The sequence below is a fragment of the Lepeophtheirus salmonis genome, chromosome 9 (assembly GCF_016086655.4).
Source record: "Lepeophtheirus salmonis chromosome 9, UVic_Lsal_1.4, whole genome shotgun sequence".
NCBI lineage: Eukaryota > Metazoa > Arthropoda > Copepoda > Siphonostomatoida > Caligidae > Lepeophtheirus > Lepeophtheirus salmonis.
The window spans coordinates 29,610,611-29,631,656 of record NC_052139.2 but is presented as its reverse complement, the minus strand read 5'-3'; the positions used below and the strand labels follow the sequence as shown (position 1 = coordinate 29,631,656).

Genomic DNA, 21,046 nt, shown 5'->3' with positions numbered 1-21,046 from the left:
TTAAGCCTAAGGAATATGCTTTTTCGAGTTACAACCCTACTTTGTTAGATACTTTATAGGTGCTTACATAAATAGATGATTTCTATTGGTGGAGTTGACATATTTGTAATGAAAGAACAATATTTAAAAATTAGAAAAGGAAAAATATTTGTTGCGTGTGCTCTTTTTTTCCCCATTATTTAAAAGGTCGTCATGAGGTTAACTTCTTCCTTCGAAATGGTGTGCATTATTGTATATTTTTGAGGTATATTGATTTTAAATAGGTAATAAAATAAATATAGTGTAATACAATACTTTTTATGGACTAATGCTACGTATTTTAAATGTAAAAAGTGAACTATAGTTAAAAGTCCATCTTGGACTCAGAATAAAATTGAAGATTGGGAAACGAGGAATTCCTGCCTAATTCCTAACTCCATAAGTAGTGGGGGCCTATGTTTATTTCCTTCGCCTCTTAGTACCTTGCAGCTGATCTAATGAAACGTCAAGTCAGCTACGCTGATTTTTCTTTCAAACATTATTCAAACTCTCAGGGTTACAATGTTTATTTTCGGGTTATTTTTTTAACATACGAAAAAGGCTTACGATTTACGACCCTACACCGATTGATAATTTATAAGAGGGTGGACTGACAAAGATACAAGACATATTTTCTGAATTTTTATTTTTTAACATAGTCTCCACGCGCTTCTCCTATGGGTGTTTCAATCTCGTTTGTAAGACACTATTTATTTGTGGATCAATACTTCCGAGTTGAATAGACTTTTTGTCAAATTTTAACGCATCCACCACCTATTTTTATACTATTATTTGAATCTATTTGAAGGTTACACTTTCAGCAGAAACAAATATTTAATGATAGCTTCATATTCGATTTTGTCCATTTTTACAAAAATCCTCAGATAAACTCACTTAAAAGGCTGTTACATAATAATTGCACCTTCAAAATGGCTGAAACTTTGTTGAGTAACAGTGAATAGATGCCAGATAGATGTGACTTAGATTTAAAAAAATACAAGGTTAGATCGTCGGGCTTGCTAGAAATTTTCAACTTGATATACCGTACCGACTGTTAGGAAAGACAGCCCGATTTTGACGTCATGGAGTATAACAGGGGTACTCTAACAATAACGGTTGAAGGAAGGCGATCTATAGCTACTCTTGATAACAGTTATACTCTAAGACTTCACTATTAAAAAGTGTTCAAACATCCATCGGGAAAACGTTATAGTATAACTTAGTATTTCTATTAATCTTGGATGTGACTAGTTTTTATTTATGGGAGATCCCATCTTCACGTTGAGGTCTGAAACTAGCTCGACCACGCCTGTAGGTGCTTAAATTAATGTTAATAGAGAGTTCTTTTAATAATATCTTAATAAATAATTCAACATTACTTTCAAATAAATATATAAACAGTATTTATTTCTTGAATTATGATAATAAAAAGATTGATTCACACCTTTACATGAATTAAAAATTAAATCTAAAGAAAATTAAAACAATATAATATATAAAATGGTTCACACTCAATAGTTGTCATAGAAATATGGTGTATTGGTTCTCTCGGTAATAATTAGTAATAGTAAACTATACCACCACAATAAGATACAATATTAAGGGGAGGGGGATAGGACCCATGATTATTCCTTTAATCATGAAAACGTCTAAAAAATTACAAAATATAATATTATTTTTACAAAATAAATATACATTTTTACTATAACATATAACAGTTGAACTTTTGATAAATAATAATTATTCGCGTTTAAAAAGATTTTTTTTTTAAATTTTTTCTTACATATTCTTTAAAAAATATAGATATAAAATGATACTTAACAATATATTTTCTTTTCCAGTCGTAGTTTATATAAGGGCCATTCAAAAACCACATGGGGACTTATAAATAAAGCAAGCACGGCCTAAAACATCATTCATATTTGGTAGAAAGAAGAAGGACTACTTCAAACAACTTATACTAGAACAACGTGCCAAAATGGCATAAATGAAGTCACAAGGAAAATGGGACAAAAAATTTTGAAGAGCTTTTAATGTTTTACAAACTTTTTCCATAAAAAAGGTAATTTTGGGGTTAAAAAAATTGGATTTTTTAAACAGTCATTAAATAAAAAACGGAACTAATTTATTAAAGGCCATAAGAAAACTTGGGTTTTTTTTAATAAAAACCGGTCATTTTATGAAAAAATAAGATTTTTTTTTTTAAACGTTATTAATTAAATTATTAAACTTTGTTTTTAAGTCCTCAGAGTTTTAACTTTTTCTTTTAAAAAAACCAATTTTAAAATAAAGAAATACATAAACTGTCACTAATTATAGGATAAAACATTTTTTTTTTCTTACAAAATGCCATAAGAAAACACTGGCCTTTAAAAAAACGTCAGTTAAAAATTGGGTGTAAAAAACATGTGGTCCTTGGAATGGTGTAAAAAATGACCCCCAAAATATGCAATACCTACATAATTTATATAAGGTTGGAAGACTGGATTAAGAATTAAGCAAACAAACAAAAAAAAAGACACTAAATATCATCTACGATAAACAATTGTATTTAAAGGGATTTGTAGTAATAAAAACTGGACGGCTATTACTGGATCGGGTTTAGTTTTTAATCATGATAAAAACTAGTAATTATATATTTATTATTATAATTAATATATGAACACTTAATGGAATGTAGTTTTGAAGGAAAATGGAGATGTACTTTTCAAGGAAATGAATTATTTTAAAAGAAAAAAGTTATAATAGTGAAGAGTCGGGTCTTGGCAAAAAGTAAGAAATGTTAAAGAAGAAAAAAAAAATGGTGTTGATATATGATCACGATGGACCATTGATTATTTTATTAATATATACAAATAATGCAAGGAATACTTTATACATGAAATACACACTCTTTATTTGTCTTTTCATTTTTGACGATCTTAAGGGAGTTTTTTTTCTATCTTACTATAAGTCAGAGGCGTCTTAACGATAGGGGGCATTGCCCACTCCCTTTCTTAGAGACTATGACAGAACTGGACTACTGTCTTCGGACCTGAATAAGGGCCGACACATCACTAGTCCTCACAAAAAAAAAAAAAAAACAAAAACTTCAAGTCCTAATAGAATTTAAATGTCCTAATTTTTAGGGGAAAAAACAAATTGTTATTCATTCAAATTATAATCCCTACCCAAAAAAAACTTTTTGTCTCTTCTATAAAAAAAAAGGATGAACGTCAAAATTAGGGTTTATAAAAGAACCAAATACATTTTGTCAAAATTCTGAACAAGTTAACATCACAAAAAACAACAAAATTTACAGGAGCCCCCCTGATGACGTCACCATTATATAATTTACCCATCCCCTACTGGTAGCAGAATAGCTATGAAATGAAAGAAGAAATTGAATGAATACAATTGTGGCATAAATTGCTTAATGAATATATAGAAATAAACTTATTAATTAATTACTGATAAAATTCAAAATATCCATCAAGACATTTAATAGTACAACACTGTTTTGTCTCTCATAATGATTGTACGAATAGTCGTACGAGTGAAAAAAAAAGAGCTTAAGTTGGTCAGACAAAAGAAAGAAACAAAACTATTAATTAAGAGGCGAAAATAAGCCACGTGATCAATATTAGCTACATAAATATTTTTTTTGAATACTGGGGGTGTTGAAGATCCCATGAATATAATACAATATTACCCTGAATTCTGCTAGAATGGGACTAAATGTTGGATCGGTCTAAAGAAACTAAAAAGACTATATTCCTATCAGTCTGGTCCTACTCAAATTTATCAGTCAAGCAATTGATCCTGGTCGGCCTTTTATGATGACTAAATAACTGAAATGACATATTAACTAACTGTGTCATTTCAGCTGTGTATCATAACCACTTTCAAGGAGACAAGATTCCAAAAGTTTATAATAATTAGCTGTGTGGCTAGAACGTATTCGATCTAGCTATCTTTCATAATTGTCTTTGCTTTTATACTCTTCAATCTTAGCGAGGAGTGAAGAAAATAATAAGATAGCTAGGCCCAAGGACTGACGGACCGACTAATCGGCCCTTAGGACGGTTGAATAGTAAAAAGACTAATTAAGGAATCAGTACTAGGACCGATCCAGGATTCAAAGGAATATAAATTTGCAATCCTTACGAGATTAAATGATATCTTGGAGGGAGGTGGGAAAAGATTTCACGTGGCTCAAGACATATATGCTCTAGCTAACAATCGTCACTTTCGCCACTTTGTTTAATAGCTTTGTCGTAGTCCATGTATGTATTATAGAGTACTCCGTAATAATTAGTGATAGCTCTAGCTAGAAGTGAAAGGATGGTTGAGTAAGCCTTCATTTTATATTTACAAAGGGTTATGTATGTACAGTATATTATTTTCAAGACTTATCACACATCAATGTTTTATTGTGGGAAGGGGGTGTAGTAGGAAAAAAATATTAATGAATTTTATGAATGAAATAAAAAGTTAGATAAGGAAGATGCAAAAAAACCAAATAAAAAGAAGAGTTATGCTGGTGAAAAATGAGGAGGTGAAGGTGAAGAAGAAGAAGAAGGTAGTAGTGGCTACATATGTAAGCTGTGTGAAGCTGACCCATAAGCAACATTATTATTTACAGAATAATTATATGATAAAGGCTAAAAAAAAATAGCTTTTTCTTGACCATTACTCATATCATCGTTTCCTTAAAAAGGGCAGAAATAAAATAATATTTATTTAGGTATTATTTGAAATATAAACGTAAATACTTTGAATGCAATATAAAGCTGCGCATATAATGTATATTAATTGGTAAACATGAAAATGAATTTTACTTTTTTTTTTTTTTTTTTTTCAGTAAATAAAAGTAGTAGAGGATATGAAATATAAATGAGAGAGAGAGAGAGATGACATCATCTTACAGCTGTGTCTGAGATACGGTGATTTTTCTTTGAATTGTGTTTTCAGATGATCGCTCTACGGTTGTTTTATATTTACTTTCCGTACTAGATGAGGTGTTTAGTGATTTGTCTGAAAAAAAAGTCAGAGAAAGAACTGTGTCATAGAGTGTGCTTCCAATGGGGGTTCAATCTTAAGGTTAGTTAGCACATCTATCCATAGAATTCTAGAGAGATGGAAGAGTCACGCAGAATTTGTATTCCCACATGAGGGGAATATAAAAGTAGGAATTGTTTCAATAAAAGAAAGAGGGAATTTAATTCAATTCCTTCAAGAGTGGAAAAAATGTAATAAAGAAAACAAGGTAACCTGCTTCCATATGTCTAGAATTCCATGACGTGTTAAACACATAAAAGACGTATTTCAGAATAATGGACAATTGATTTCTAAGGACTTTACATATGTCAACGCAAAATAAAGCTCTAATGAGTATTCTTCGTGGAATTATTATCCACAATTTATTATTGACCCATTGGATGTCCAACAATAAAAGAATGATAAAATGCTTGAGTATAAGATTGAAAGGAGCAATATGTGGGGCAATATAAGCTTCTTCAATCCAATATAGGTTCTCAACTGCAGTTAAAATTATTGAGTATCTTAGCTCATGCCATAAATACGAATAATAAGCCTATAATTAATGTAAATATTGGGTTGTATGTATGCATTTCCTTCATTTATATTCAAGCTTGTTTTTATGTTGACACATAACAGTATAACCTTTAAACCTCCACAATTAAATCCTATCAAAATGTAAAAAAGATTACTTGATTTAAAATGCTACCAAAAATTATGATTATTATTGTTGCCATTTTCTCTCTTGCAAACAATTAAAAAGATTTTAAATCCCATACACAATTTTAAATTTGAAAGAGGGATTTGGTGAAGGTTTGAAGGTGATGATGTTATTTAAAGTCCTAAATCATTTAGTGTCCATTTCTAAAGACGTTCGTGTACACACACCTGAGAGATGAGGAAACTCACCTTGATTGTAAGAAAAATTAAGACACAACAAATAAAGAAATAGGAACCTGTTGAAATAGTCTTATAATACCACCACGCTCCGCAATATTTGGACTTTTGATGGGATTATAAAATTATTATTCAGGACATGCAATTTTATAAAAGATAGCACCAGAGGAAAGATATTATATTATGTATTAAATTGATTATATTATGTAGTATGTAAATATTGGGATTAATATTATAATGCAGACTAGAATCTAACAAAGCAACAACAGTTACACAATTGAGTAGAATGTAAGTTGTAAGAATATCAGAGAGAGAATAATGAATATACTGCAATGAACTCTGACGACAACGACAAGAACAACGAATGAGACAAAAAGGAAACGGGACATGATTCATTGATTGGTTAAGAGGGACAGTGACAAATTTGAATGAATGTATGTACCAAAGAAAGGTTTCTAGAGTGAATATATCTCTTTAAATTGGAGATTGATATAACCCTTTGAGGTGGAGGGGGAGGATGAATATATCCCGTTTCATCATCGTCATTGACGTCGTCATCATCTGTAAATAAATAAAGTACCCATATGCAAATTCAAACATCACTCAAACAATTGAAAAACATATTATTAGGACATAAAGCCTTCTTGCTTCAAAAAATAATAGTAACTCTTTGTAGTATGTTAAAGCAAAAGGGGATTTTTTTTTTAAATAGCTGTGTTACAAATACATCATTAATGAATAAAGATATAATTATAATTGATCCCAAATTTATTTTTTCTTATCTTACTCAGTCTCGCATGAAGAAATTTTCATTCAAACACCAAATGACCAAAAAAAAGAAACAAAATAGGTGATTGGTACAATTTAAAATTTATAATTAAAAGAATGGTTTATCAAACCACAGTGCTGTTGTTATTTATTGAACCACGTCTACTTCTCCCCTTACCACCTAATCCTAAGCGATCTTCTTCCACTTCAATAAGACTACGGAAAACAGCGATTTCCATATCCAAAGCAACCTTGATATCTTGAAGATTTTGATATTCCTTCAATTGGTTGGAGAGTTCATCGAGCAAACGTTTGATTTCACTATCCTTTGCATTCATCTAACAAGGAAAAAAGGGTTAATATAGGCTATATATGCAATATATATATATACCTGTGCTCGGTGAGTGGACTTTATGTCATCCATTGCTTGAGACAAGTCTGAAATTTTCTGGTTCAAATTGAGGTTAAATCCCTCAAGATCCGACACTTTAGAAATTAATGTTTCAATGCGAGTTTTAGATTCCTTTAATTCTTGCACTCCACTTGCATTGCTTCCTCTTTCCTCGGACAAGGATGTTTGAAGATCTCGCACCTAAATAAATAGAATCGAATGAATACAAACACTCATAACGGGGCACACTCCTAAAATATTTATAATATGAAATATCCTCTTAATTACCCTATTGTCATACAGTTTGGCAAAGTCTTCTCGTGACTGAGCCATTTGTTTATCATAAACTTCTCTAAGCTCCTCGAGAGCTTTCTGTAGACGATCTTCATATTCATCTTGGAGTTTACTGTCCATTTCAGTAATTTCGATTTCCTTGCGTGTTTTAACTTCCATTAATTCTTTTTCTAGTAATTGAAGTTTGAATTTGAGATCTTCTTCCAAACGGGAACATTGATTTTCAAGATTGGCCTTCTTTAATTGCTCTTCATCAAGATGGCGTTTTGCGTCGGCTAAACGGTCACGAAGACTATCTAATTCAGGCAGTACATCCTATTAAAAAAAACAAAAAAACATTAATAACAAAATCTTACATTTGCAGAAACAATGCATTCATTATTTGGGTTGTGTCACTTCTTATTTAGGACTAACTACTGTATTCCTTTCAAGTTCAGTCCGCCATGTCAGTCTTAAAACTTGTAAAGTTTGATCCTTGATGATGTCACTCAGGTGCATTAGTTTTGTTTTTTCATAAGTTCTAATATTGACAGTCCATAGGACCGGCAGTCTTTAGACTGGACTGGGCCGAATAAATAAAGACATTATTCATTAGCAACTTACTTGAAGTTCATCTGCAATCTTTTTGCGTTCAGTTACTTCTTCAGATAATTTATTTGTCAAACTTCGGATTTGATCCTCGAGACTGGATACATGATTCATTGAATTTTTGTAGTCATTCTCTTTCTTCCGAAGTCTACATAGATATTTTTAAATAAATAAAAAGACATAATCAATGTCACAAATATGTGATTTGAACTTTAGGAAATTACTTGTCTTTAAGATCCTGATTTTCTTCAAGTAAACCTTCAGCACCAACTTTGAGCTGATTGTACTGCTTGTTCATAGTATCAAGGGCTTCCTTGAGCTCTTCAGTCTGTTTGTCATACAAGTCTTTGACGTTACACAGTTCTTTGGATTGATATTCTTCAACAGTTTTAATTTGATGACTCAACTTGTTATTTTCATTTTGAAGTTGACGGACTCGGTCGATATAACCTAGATAGATAAATATATTTAAAGGATGTTCATACCTAAAGTTACAAAATAGACTCACTTGCAAGCCTATTGTTTAAATTTTGTAGAGACATTTTCTCTTCTTTTCGTGTGAGTCGAGAACTTTCTGGCATATCTGGATTAGGATAGTTATCAAGGCCCAATTCGTGTAGAGATTGAGTCGATTTGTACTTGTTGGATGATTTAGGAATGGATTCCACTATTTTGGTAATGTTTTCTGTGGATTTCCTTGTTTCCTGGGAAGAGAGAGATTTGCCTCCATTATAAATGATGTAAATAAAAATATTAATTAATTGATTTTTTAAGAATTACCGAATTAATTGTGTTATTATTATTCATATGATACGAATATTGCGGTTGATCCTTTAATTTTTGAAGATGATAGTAATTTTTTAAAGAAAGAAAAAATGGATTATATTAGGATTGAGAGGAAAAAGAAAATTCAAATCTAGAACTTTAAAAGAATTCAAAGGATTAAAATTTAAAGCACTTTATAAATTAGAAATGAAGGGATGGATTTATTTAAGAGTGGGCTCCGAGTTGAAGGGATTTCCACAAATATAATTAATTCTGTACAACATCATAATGGCTGAAAAATGATTTTATCAACATACATAGACTTTACAAAAAAATCCACAAATATGAAACAAACAATTTTTTTAATACAAGTACTATTTGTTCCTTAACCAATACATTAATCATAGTTATATAATTAGGGGAAAAACTGTGTAGATTTGAAGACACAAAGTTTTTATTAATAAAATATAAAGTATTTTAATAATTTTTGTGCCTCTACATAAACTATTACATTATTTAAAAAAAAAAAAAACTCTATTATGTGGCTGTCAACACAAAAGCAAGCTAGAATGATTCTTCTCAAAATTGAGTAGGAATTATTTTTTTATTTTTTGACGAATCTTTATCACCCCCTTCGGGTGTGCTGCAAATTGCACTTAAAGTACACAAAATGAATCATCAAAATAAAAGAAGAGAAAATTTATGGATTTTTTTTTAAAGGAGCCATATCGGGGTCAATATAAGTTGCTTTAATCAAATAAAAGTAACGAACCAGAGGAAAGAGTCTTGCAGATGTTAACTCGTCACAGAAATTTGAATAATAAGACCCTGCTTGACGCAAATGTGTTTACGAAATATTTGGCTGGTTGTGAAAAAATAAATTGGATTTTTTTTCCTTTTCTTGTTTATTATTTAACAAGATTGTTTTTATGTTGACGACACACTGTATGTTTAAAAATCAAACAAGAAACAAAATAAAGCAAACGCAAACATTTTTTACTAAAAAAGTAATGAGGAATCTTACCATAATATAGCGTCCAGGGGACTTTGGTCGCAATTCATTGTTATCAATCATTTCCCTGACTTGTTCTTTCATGCGATTTGATCTTTTTTCCTCTTCATAATGCATCTGTTTTCTTCGAAGTTCCTCCTCTTCATAGAGCATCTGTTTTCTTCGATGTTCCTCCTCTTCCTCAAGCTGTTTCTGCTGCTGTTGCTGTCGTTGATATTCAGCCTGTTGTCTTAAAAAGTCAGATTGAGAAGTCCTTTGAGGGCCTGGGGATTTTGAAGGTAAAGGAGAGGGGCTTGCGTTTCCTCCTCCATATGTGGTATTAAAGCTCCTTGCAGATCCTGATCTTGAGATGGGATGACCATGTAGCCAGTCATGTGAAGCAATGGAGGAGTGATCATTTGGATCATCGTTGTCTGGAACATCTTCTTCACGAAGAACAACTAATTTGATTTGATTACCCGCAGATTTGATGACGTTGACGGCGTCGTCCACGTTGCGAGGAGTTTTGGCGTTAATGGAAACAATTTTGTCATTTTCACGAACTCCATATTTCTCAGCCTGTCCATCTTTTACAACTCTTGCAACGAATATCCCCGTGTCCTTTTGTTCATACTTATCCAGTCCTCGATAAATGAGGGATAGTCCGAAACCACGAGTTCCTCGATCTACTGTTATAGATCGGGGTCTCCAACTCACCACCATTTTTGGAGTGCTTTTGTCTGAAATAATAAAATAAAGAAAAAATAATTAAATAGGTTAGTCAAATCTGTCATTAGAAATTAAAAAAACACATGTGTATCAAATATCAATTTATATTTTACTCAGTCTCGTAGGAAGAGATGACCGGAGTTGACTTTGTCTTCTTTTGAGTTCCAACATATTCACAGACCTTCACAACAAAATCACAGATCCTTTACTAATAAATAACTTCTTATGATTGAAGAACAAGGAATTTTATTTTTAGCGATAAGGGTCCCCTCCTTTCTTGCTGCAATAAAGCCATGGCTGCCTACTGATAACTAATAATATACGCATGTACGTTAAACAAGCACTTATCAGCAAAATTTCTCTTGAGTTAATCAAGCACATTGATAAAGATTTGAATGCAGCAATAATGGAACTGAATGGAAGAAGAACAATTTCAAAATGATTAAAATCAATAAAATATAGGAGAACGAAGATTAATGACTAGTAGTATCATTATATTTTTGATCGGATTACTTTTGAACAAGAATCGATACTCATTTTTTTTTTTTCACAACATGCTATACAAAATCTATAAAGTGTACATAAGACTTGGAGATACAGAATATATATTACTCCATGGCTGAAGCTAAAACTATGGAACGAAGCAATAACCAGTTGATCTATTTTTGTCCGAATTTAGGTGACTACGAGACTACTTACTAGTTTGCCAGGGACGCTACCGTCATCATGAATTCCTCTATCAAAGTCTAACTAATTACACAATTTAATCTTATTCAAAAGAACAATTCTGCAAAACGGAAGAAACAAAAGTATACGTCACGAAGAAATGATCAACGAATTGAGTCATTTAGTCAAAATTTAGTTGGGTACAAAACTACTAAATTGTCCGCTAGGGAACCTGGTATCATAAATGACTATAAAAGAATAATTACAGAATATTACGGACCTCAATAGCTGAATTCTGCAAATTCAATAACTTCCCTAAAAAATGACGAGCAAACTGAGATATTTTGTACACATATAATTGGCTTCAAGACTACTTACTAGTTCACCAGGGGCACTTAGTGACTCCTGAGTTCTTCGTTAAGACTTTAACTAATTACACAATTTCCATGAGTTTAAAAGGTGAAATATGTGAAGGGAAGAAAAAAATGGGTACTTCACCGAAAAAATGATCAACAAATTGGATCATTTTGTTGAGAGTATTATAGTTTACTATATAAGTCTTTTAACTAATTACACAATTTCAGTGAATTTAAAATGGGATTTCAGAGAAGGGATTTTTTTTTAAATACGTCACGAAAGTATAGTCAACGAATGGGGTCATTTTGTCTAAATTGAGTTAGCTACGATACTTCTAATTAGTCCACCAGGGGGCATGGTACAATTAATTAGTATATAGACTTTAAGTAATTAATGAAGGTTCCTGAATTCAAGAGGTGAATTCTACAAAGGGAAGAAAAATTGGCATACGTTACAAAAAAAAAAATGAATTGAACCATCAAGAGTGGTATCTTGCAAAGAAAAAGTTTTTGTCTAGGTAACTCAATTAACAAAAAAATCATGGTTTCGTTTAAAAAAAAAGAACAAGTGAAATATTCGAACAAATAAACAATAGGTTTTTGTTTTTTTTTAAATGAAGGGATGAACGGAAAAAGTTTGAATGGCTGCAATAGTAGAGATATATATAATTAATTAACTTACAGCGCCTATCGCAGACAAATTGATTGAGAACACCCATAGTTAGGCCTTCCACGAATAAATTCGCCAACAAATCTATTTATTTCTGAAGAGCTAAGGATAAAATAAACTTAAAATGTGTTTCATTCGCAAGTGTTTGAGTTATTATAATCATTTTACGTTTACGCACATACACCTCAGTAGGCGAGGAGAGTTTCTTCTCTACGCGTTTGTCATCATCATTTGTTACCTTCGTTTGTCATATGTTTCATGTATGTATACATAGGTATATGTCATCAAGTAATTGAGGTAACTCTTCTAACAGAACGAACAAAAGGTAACACTCAAGTGACAATTATTTTGTTCAATTTGGAAATGAAAAGAGATACATAGGTTCACTTCTAATGAAATCCTGATGACTCAGATAAATGAAGATATTAAATACTAAACAGATATGTATATCTTTTTAGGTATGAAATATATTAGGAAAGTAAATAGGTAGAGAGTAAAAATACATAACAAACGAAGGTCAGAGGGACTCTTTTTCAATACAACTTTTATAATTTGTATACAAGCCTGGAATGAATGAGGTAAAAAAGAATCCTAATCAACACATCATAAATTAAGTATCTACACTAATGGACATACACAGGTGGAGAAATAGGCAGTTCATTGCCTTATTGTTAGTGTTGGTCTAAAAATCTTAGAGCGGTCTGTGACCGTTTTGATTTTTAGGGAACCAAATTAATTACCTTACATAAAGAAGTTTGGCCTAGATCACACCTAAATAAAAATTCCATCTGGATCTGTCAACAAAAAAATCGACCTCATTTAAAATTTGGCCTTGACCAACTCTATCAATGAATTGTTGATGACGTTGCTGTGTTACAAAATGGGGAACATCGATCATTAAGAATGTCAAATGAATTTATAAGGTGTTGCATAAATCAAATTTGTACAAACGATAAGTCGAGAGACAATCGGTTCACAAATTGAGATAAAAAAAATTGGTCGAGACGGATTCTATGAATGAATTATTGTTGACGTCATGCACATTTCAAAATTATGAACATTGTGGCATTTAATGACGTCATATAAAGCGGCATTCATCATATTTGAATAACTCATAAATGAGGCTAAATAACGATAAATTACATTGAAAATTCTAGCAATAGTGACGTCAAAGAGTATGAGAAGTTGCGTGTTTTGTCAAAATCTGACTTACATGATGGTCTAACTTTATATTTCTATTAACCTTGGTATATACTAGTTCTATGTATTGGTGACGTCCGTTAAATTTTCGAAATGGGGAACATCGATCTACAATTGCATACCTCATATTCGTGCAACTCATAAATCCGGAGTGAGGGGGAAATAGTTCCATCAAAATACTTGATGTACTATTTGAAAACGATTAAATTCCGGTCTACAGTCTGAGACCACGGAGTGGTGGACCTGAATGTAAGTCCATATGTCTCTTGAAAAAATAATTGAAGAACAAAATCGAAAGAAAAAAAAAGTTCTTGGACCGAGTGTCAACACTAATGTTGTGTCGGTCCTCATTTAGAATTGAACACTGCAGTCTCGTCCAGTTTAGTAGGGTGCAGTTCAGTCCTAAAAACTGGTAAATTTCATTTTTTGATGATACCACACAACTTAATCACTTTTTAATCAGTTCAACTACTCGCAGATCTAAAGATCGACAGTTTTAAAGAACGTCCGCGTGGACAAATAAAACCATTTCAAATACTGGACTAGACTAGATCGAATAAATAAGAACTAACACAACATTACTTAATCAGGGGCGCCGTCCCCCCCCAAGAAAATTTAATATTTGAATTTATTTTCAAATTATTTTTCCAAAAACTAAAATTTTCAAAAAATCCCATAAAAAAATCTCCCTCCACCCCCCCCCCCCAAAAAAAAGCCCACAGGCGCCCTAGGCACTGCATATTTTTTATCAGATTTACTCATTGAAGTTGGTGATGGGAGTAGGAATGAGGAAAAAGTGTTTTCAGCTTATATAATATCATTAACGAGTATTTATGTGCCGTTGTTAAGGAATTAATTGTATATAGGTATGTAGGAGAGACCGGAAACAATTACTAAAAGCCCTTTTACTGGAGAATAAAAAGCTATAGTCGCAAAACTTACAACACATTTGTCTAAAGAGGGGGTCCACAGGATTATATTTTGAAAAAGAAAGTCCAGAAGCTAAAAAATTTTGTAATACAATTCGAAAAATGAAGTTTCAACAATTAAATTTTGTAAGAATTTCATTTCAACTAGTTCTGATAAACTTTAAAAATCTTAAAGTATGTGAATATTTATATATTATTCTTCTTTTAAGCCAAATTTAAGTCTAAATTAGGCTTAGTAAATTCATAATAGATATATGTATAATGACGTCACAAGCAGATATATATGCTATTAATACCATTTATCGCAGATTGTTTTATAAAACGTCTTATACGACCTATTCGGACTGGTATTTTAAATTAAGTGTGAATATTTTTCATTATTTCTTAATTGAGACCTAATTAAAGTCTAAAATTAGGCTTATTTTATAGTATAGAAGATGGGCTTATGATGACGTCATCGATGGAAATCTATGATAATGTAGTCATTTATCAAAGATTGTTCCATGGTATGGCTTTTTGCTTCCCGTTCGGAGGATCCTTCAAATTTAGGACCGGACCGGAAGTCCAAACTTTTGAACCGATACATCCCTACCCCTATCCAAGGTCACAAAAGTGTGAAATGAGTAGGAGGTTCTAAAAGAAGTGCTTCCTTCTGAGTAAAATATTTGAAGCCCCATTTCTAAACAGAAATGAATTTTACGAGACGATTGACACACTAACTCAGTTACAGCTGTGGATTGTTCATACAATACATACATTGTACATATTCAACTAAGTCAATATTACGACGTGAAAGTAAAATGTATTGATGAATTTGTATTGATAAACCACTAAATAGTACATACTTCATATAATGGAAAATTGGCTATTAAAAAAAAATCCTGACCAAAAAATTATTCCCTTATAGAGAGACGTCATAAATTGCATCAAAATAGAGCATGATCAAACCCATGTTATTAGAGCAAGGTTAGGCAACATAAAAATCGTAGGGCAAACACAGCTGATATATAAAGTAATTATCTCTCTCTTCATAATGACTTCATTGAGGCATTTGCTTGTGCATATGTAGTAGTATATACAAAGTTAAAAATGTAATAATTACAATTTATTTTTCCCATTAAATTAATTTAGTTATTAAAGCTATGTAAAGAATTTTCAATTTTTACTTATAGTTATTCTCCTGTATTTGGAGTTCCAATGACGTCATGCCTTATGCTAGTAAATTTTGAGTGATAATTTTGGATAATTTCTTTGCAAAGGGCTGTAGGACACTGTAACTTGTGGCAATAACATTCATTTTTGACAGCGTTCTGCATGTAAGTAAGATACACATATTTTATATTAAATAGGATTTTCACTCAGGAAGCTGTATTATATTGCCGCAAGACGGCGTTACTCTTTGTGGCTTTGTTTACAAACTAACATAAGTAGACGACACTCATACTCCAATGAAGCAATGTAATTTTGGGGCTCAAAGTTTAATATTTTTACTACATAAAATGGACACATTTCTATATTTGGAATTCACGATTATTAACGTAAGAAAAACAGACAAAAGTGACGTCATTAGTATTGTGCCAGTCTGTATTTATTCGGTCCAATCCAGTCTTAGAATCGATTATCAGTCCTTGGGACTGTGCTTAATATTCTTGTTCCGTTTCTGTAAATGGCTATAGATTTTGGAGAAAAAAAAATCAAAAAATTTAATATTTGAGACTTAATTCTTAATTTTTTTTTTTACAAAATTTAATTTTTTGTCAACAAATATGGATTTTTGAAAAGATTTCTTATGTATCTAATATTTGAACCTTAATTCTTGATTGTTTTTCACAAAATTTAATTTTTTGTCAACAGCTATGGATTTTAGAAAAAAATTTTTAAAATATAACTTTCTGTGAATACTTATAGATTTCCCAAATTTTTTTCCATTAAATTAAATATTTGAAACTCAATTTTTGAATTTTGTTTCAAAAAAGTTTAAACATTTTGAGAAAGGCAATGGATTTTTGAAAAAATTTAATTTTTGATTTTTTTTCCAAAAAATGTAATTTTCTGAGAAAAGCTAGGGATTTTCAGTTTTTTTTCCATATAATTTAATATTTGAAACATAATTCTTAATTTATTTGAATTTTATTTCCCTAAAATTTAATATTTGAAACTTAATTTTTGAATTATTTTTGACAAAATTTAATTTTTTGTCAACAACTATGGATTTTCGAAAAAAAAAATTAATATTTCTAATTTAATTTTTGAATATTTTTTCCAAAAAATGTAATTTTCTCAAAATAACTATTGATTTTCGAAAAAAAAGTCCATTAAATGTAATATTTTAAACTCATTTTTTCAATTTCTTTCACCAAATTTAATTTCTTGTCAACAACTAGGGATTTTTGAATTTTTGTTTTATAAAAAAATTTAATATTTGCAATTGTAATTCAGTTTTGCCATTTTTTCTCCAAAAAATTTAATTGTCCAAGAATCACTATGGATTTTCGAATTTTTTTTCTATAAAATTTAATATATAAATTTTTTTTTAATTCTAAAAACCAAGCCCCCCCCTTACAAAATATATATATTTATAATCCTACAGTCGCCCCTAAGTAAGCATTTTAATAGATCATTTACACTTGAAAAAAGAGATTTCAGTAACTTGATGAATTCATATCTAAGTATTAATATTGACTGATGTAACTAAAAAAAATAATACTTTAACCTCTTGGGAAATATGCTGTATATCCACAACTCTACATTAAATAATATGAATACTTTTATACATTTCAACAAGATGGTATCTTTCCCATTTCCACTGCTCCATATCACAATGAAAAAAAGAAAAAAACCCTTCCTAAATTGAAACTGACATGTGAAATTCCCAGAGTCTAATTTTATTTCCAGATACGAATCAACGCCACCCTTTTCCTCCTCTCCATTACTTTGTAGCCAACATATGTGGAGTATCAACACAAAAATAGTTACTGTTCTACTTCTAAATTATAAATGCACAATATTTGTGTGATGAGTTCAGATAATTCGGAATATTAACCATAGTCTAACGCCATTACTTGATAATATACATCAGTAGTCATATCAGAATATCTTGATGTTTAGCAATACTTTAATACTATTAATTTATTAACGGAAGAGACTCAAAAAACAATTCTTTTGTTGGTTGGCATAATTTGAAACTTTTTTGGTATTTTTATTTCATACACAACATGGGTCGTTCGAGTTTTAATTAACTACATATAATTTTTTTGCTGTACCACAGCCATTCATATTTCATGTTCTATGCTCAATGCTGAAGTTTTGATATGAAGTTTTACAAAAAGTGAGGTTATATTATTATAGTCTAATGATCCTTGAGCATTTTTTATTTTTATTTTACCAATAAATAATGGCTGTTAAAAAAAAGAAAAGAAAATGGAAGCTAAAATAATTATTGTGCAAGAAATGCTTGCACACAAGAAGTCCAATACTGAGATTACCAATGACCTCAGGATCAGCCATGTATGGCATTAAATAGCGATTTGAAACCCAAGAAATGGTCGCCAGAATGTCTGGTAAAGGTCAAAAACGAAATAGGATAAAAGCCTATGATTAAGGCTGTCAAAAACACACCTTGCTAGAAATCCAGTGAGGACGATTCGAGGTATGGACATACAAGCAGGGTTACATTCAGAAGGATAATTAAAGATGACCGAACATCTCATTACGACGGCCACAAAGCAGCAGGCGTTGTGTAGAACTAAGCTTCTTTTGAATGTGTCCAAGAACATGTGGCCTCACAGCCAATCCCCAATCTGAATCCTTTGGAGTATTTCATCTCGGCATAGGTCACTGAGATCTTTGTAGTGCGTACTTAAGGCTTCATGGGCTAACTTGTCTGAAGACTACATTTTATGTGGTCTGGAGGGAAAAGATGGAAACCGTCTTTATTGAGCCTAAGGGAGGTCATATTTGATAAAAACAATCGTCAGTGTTAACTTAAATATGAGGCATTGGGTATGTTCTACAGAATAATTGACTTTTTCTTTTCTTTTTTTTCTGATTTTTGTGTAAGACTGTTTTTTTATTTGCCTACCACAAAATATGTGTGTGCGTTAGGTATGGAGTAATAGCCCACTGAGATTTATATTACATAATGATACAATATCGTACCCATGGCAGTGATGACCTACATTAGACAACGTAAAAAAAGCCTTTTCCTATTTCCATGTGGATGAGCATTTCGTAGTCATATTTCTACTAATATTTTTATTTGAACATGTTGAGTCCTATGGATCTACAAAGAAAATTTCCAAATGAAAATCTACCTCCCCACACTACCTTAATGAGCAGGGAAAACAGGTAGTTCTTCTCTCTTTCTCTAACTTTTCCTACCCTCTAAATCTTATATATATAATGATGTACTACAGTATATCTCCTCTTGCTGAGGAAATTGATACATTGAGGGCTTCTATAACCTATATATTATGTACCTACAGTTTATACCTCTCCCATAACATTTTAAAAAGAGGGAGTGTGTTAATTGTTAGAAATTCTTTGATCTCTGATATGAATATGTTTATTAGTGTTAAGACTCGGTTTAAGACCGAATTTACTCTCTGTTCGGACTGAAAGGATTTTTTCTAAAGCAATTTTGGACCGATATTTCAATCTACACAGCTATTTCAGGCCCTTGTCTGAAATTTAATAGGGGACAAATTTTTTGAGTCGCAATCTATTCTCGACACTCGCGATGTATGAGGTGTACAAATATGATTTTTTGAAATAAAAAATAGAAAATTTTATTATTCATTTATTAAGCCATTGCTTAAAGAAGGAGTTTAAAATTACAAGACGATTTTTTTTAACCCATTGTTTTAGATATAAAATAAGTAGGGTCGCACTAAGCACAATAACTCACAGACTATAAAAACTAGATGGTCATGATATTTTGACAGCTGTGTTTTGAAGGTTGAATAAGTTTATTTAAAACAATTCTGCCATATACCATATTTGTGAAGCCCGGGACCTTTCGGTCCATGTGTTATGCAACACATTAAACTTCATATGACGTTATTCTAGGTTGATGCTCATAACTTTGAAACACAACTGACGTCATGTACAATGCATCTATTTAATTAACATGCTGTTGCCTATATTGCATCATCCAAGAAAAAGGCTCAAATCAGTTAGTAGTTAGCCAATTCTCCAAAGCTTTTGAAATTATTATTCAATTATTGTTGGAAATTGCTCACAGCTTGAAAGGAACTCATTCGAATTCCACCAATCAACGCTCACAACATTGATTAGGGGAAAGAAGTAGAAAAATTTACAACTGATAACAAAATACAATGTATTTTGTTGTGTTCGATAGGTAACGCATTGAATTGGTCTAGATAGAATTTTAAATAAGACCGAACGAGATACCATTTCGTGTAAGGACTTTAAATTAGTTTGTTCCAATCATTAGCCGTTTCAGAATGGCTAGGATTTTCAGACCGAAACCAAACACTCGTATGTACGTGGTGGTGTCTTCAAAATCTAAAATAAATTTTCATATTTTGCAAGTAAGTTACATTTAGTATGCTCAATTTTTTCAGCTATATAATATGTTTATCAGAGGCATATTAGTTATAAATATTTTGTTTGCTCCGCGATTTTTTGGAATTGAAAAACATGGATGAAATAATTTTGTCTAAAAAATGAAATTAAGTGTAACAAAACACATTAAATGTCGACGGTGACATACAATAAAACTGTTCCTGGTAAATAAATGTTCACAAGTGGTACAAACTTTTCCGAGATGGCCGGAACGATGCCAATGACTCCCTCTGGACGCCCAAGCATGTCAACAACAGATCAAAACGTTGAAGTAATGAAGAAAACGGTTTTTAAAAACCTTGGGAGTCGTTGCTGAGATATTGACTTATCATTTGGCTCGTGCCATAAAATTTTTTATAACGTTTATGGCATGAGACAAGTATGAGGAAAGTTTGTTGCAAAACGGTTTAATTTAGACACATTTAATCGTAACATTTTTTTGGTCAAAAACAATCATGCCTCAGCCATCATATTAACCGTATTTGGCCCCATGTGACTTTTTGATGTTCTCAAAACTGAAGAGACCTACGAAGGGACTACTGATATTTGCAACTATTGAGGAGATAAAGACTGCATATCTGGAGAAGCTCAAGGCTATACCGAAAAGTGCTAATGAGAAGTGCTTCGAGGATTGGAAAAAGCGCTGGTAATAGTGTATTGTATCTGAGGGGTATTACTTTCAAAGGGGACCATATAATATTGATGAATAAAAAAAAATACTAATCATATTATTTTTTGAACAAACCTCGAATTTACAATACACATATCTTGACAGATTTCCCAATATTGCACACTCAATAATATTTTATACAGGTACAACAATAATATGACTTATGGGAATGCCCAGGAAGGGATACACATTTTTCACATGTGTTCCACATGTTTCCATTTGCTCTCCTTATTCATCATCAGTCTGACTCACTATATATCCTAAAATATCCAGCAACAGTTGAATTTAAAATGATGATTAATTAATCTTAAATACATGTATATCTATAAGTCTGTTTTGGTGCTATCACACATGGAATTCAAAAAGGTTGAACCGATAGGTCTGAAATTTAGGAGGTAGAAGAATGAAATAACCAAACATGCCACTATGATGTTTTTTTTTGGCCCTCCAAGGTAATTAAGGGGCAGTTTTTGACCTAAATGAAACCTGTTCTACTTTATCTCTTTCTA

The 21,046-nt window shown here is 31.4% G+C and overlaps 1 protein-coding gene across 41 annotated transcripts in view; it reads right to left on the bottom strand.

Annotated features, from left to right (window-relative positions):
• Positions 1-1,397: 1,397 nt before the first annotated feature.
• Positions 1,398-21,046, bottom strand: part of LOC121124749 (lamin-B1.S) — a 32,998-nt gene continuing 13,349 nt past the window's right edge. For 2 of the 41 annotated variants that reach the window (XM_071891038.1, XM_071891029.1), the window contains exons 2-11: positions 9,765-10,471; positions 8,756-8,806; positions 8,484-8,679; positions 8,200-8,425; positions 7,991-8,123; positions 7,382-7,702; positions 7,094-7,294; positions 6,881-7,040; positions 4,926-5,034; positions 2,249-4,708 (exon numbers count right to left, since the gene is read on the bottom strand). In XM_071891038.1, coding sequence (XP_071747139.1) covers positions 4,699-4,708; positions 4,926-5,034; positions 6,881-7,040; positions 7,094-7,294; positions 7,382-7,702; positions 7,991-8,123; positions 8,200-8,425; positions 8,484-8,679; positions 8,756-8,806; positions 9,765-10,454 — 2,097 coding nt within the window. In that variant the 5' untranslated portion in view covers positions 10,455-10,471 and the 3' untranslated portion in view covers positions 2,249-4,698. The other 39 variants (XM_071891042.1, XM_071891039.1, XR_011781790.1 and 36 more) reach the window with 35 other exon arrangements.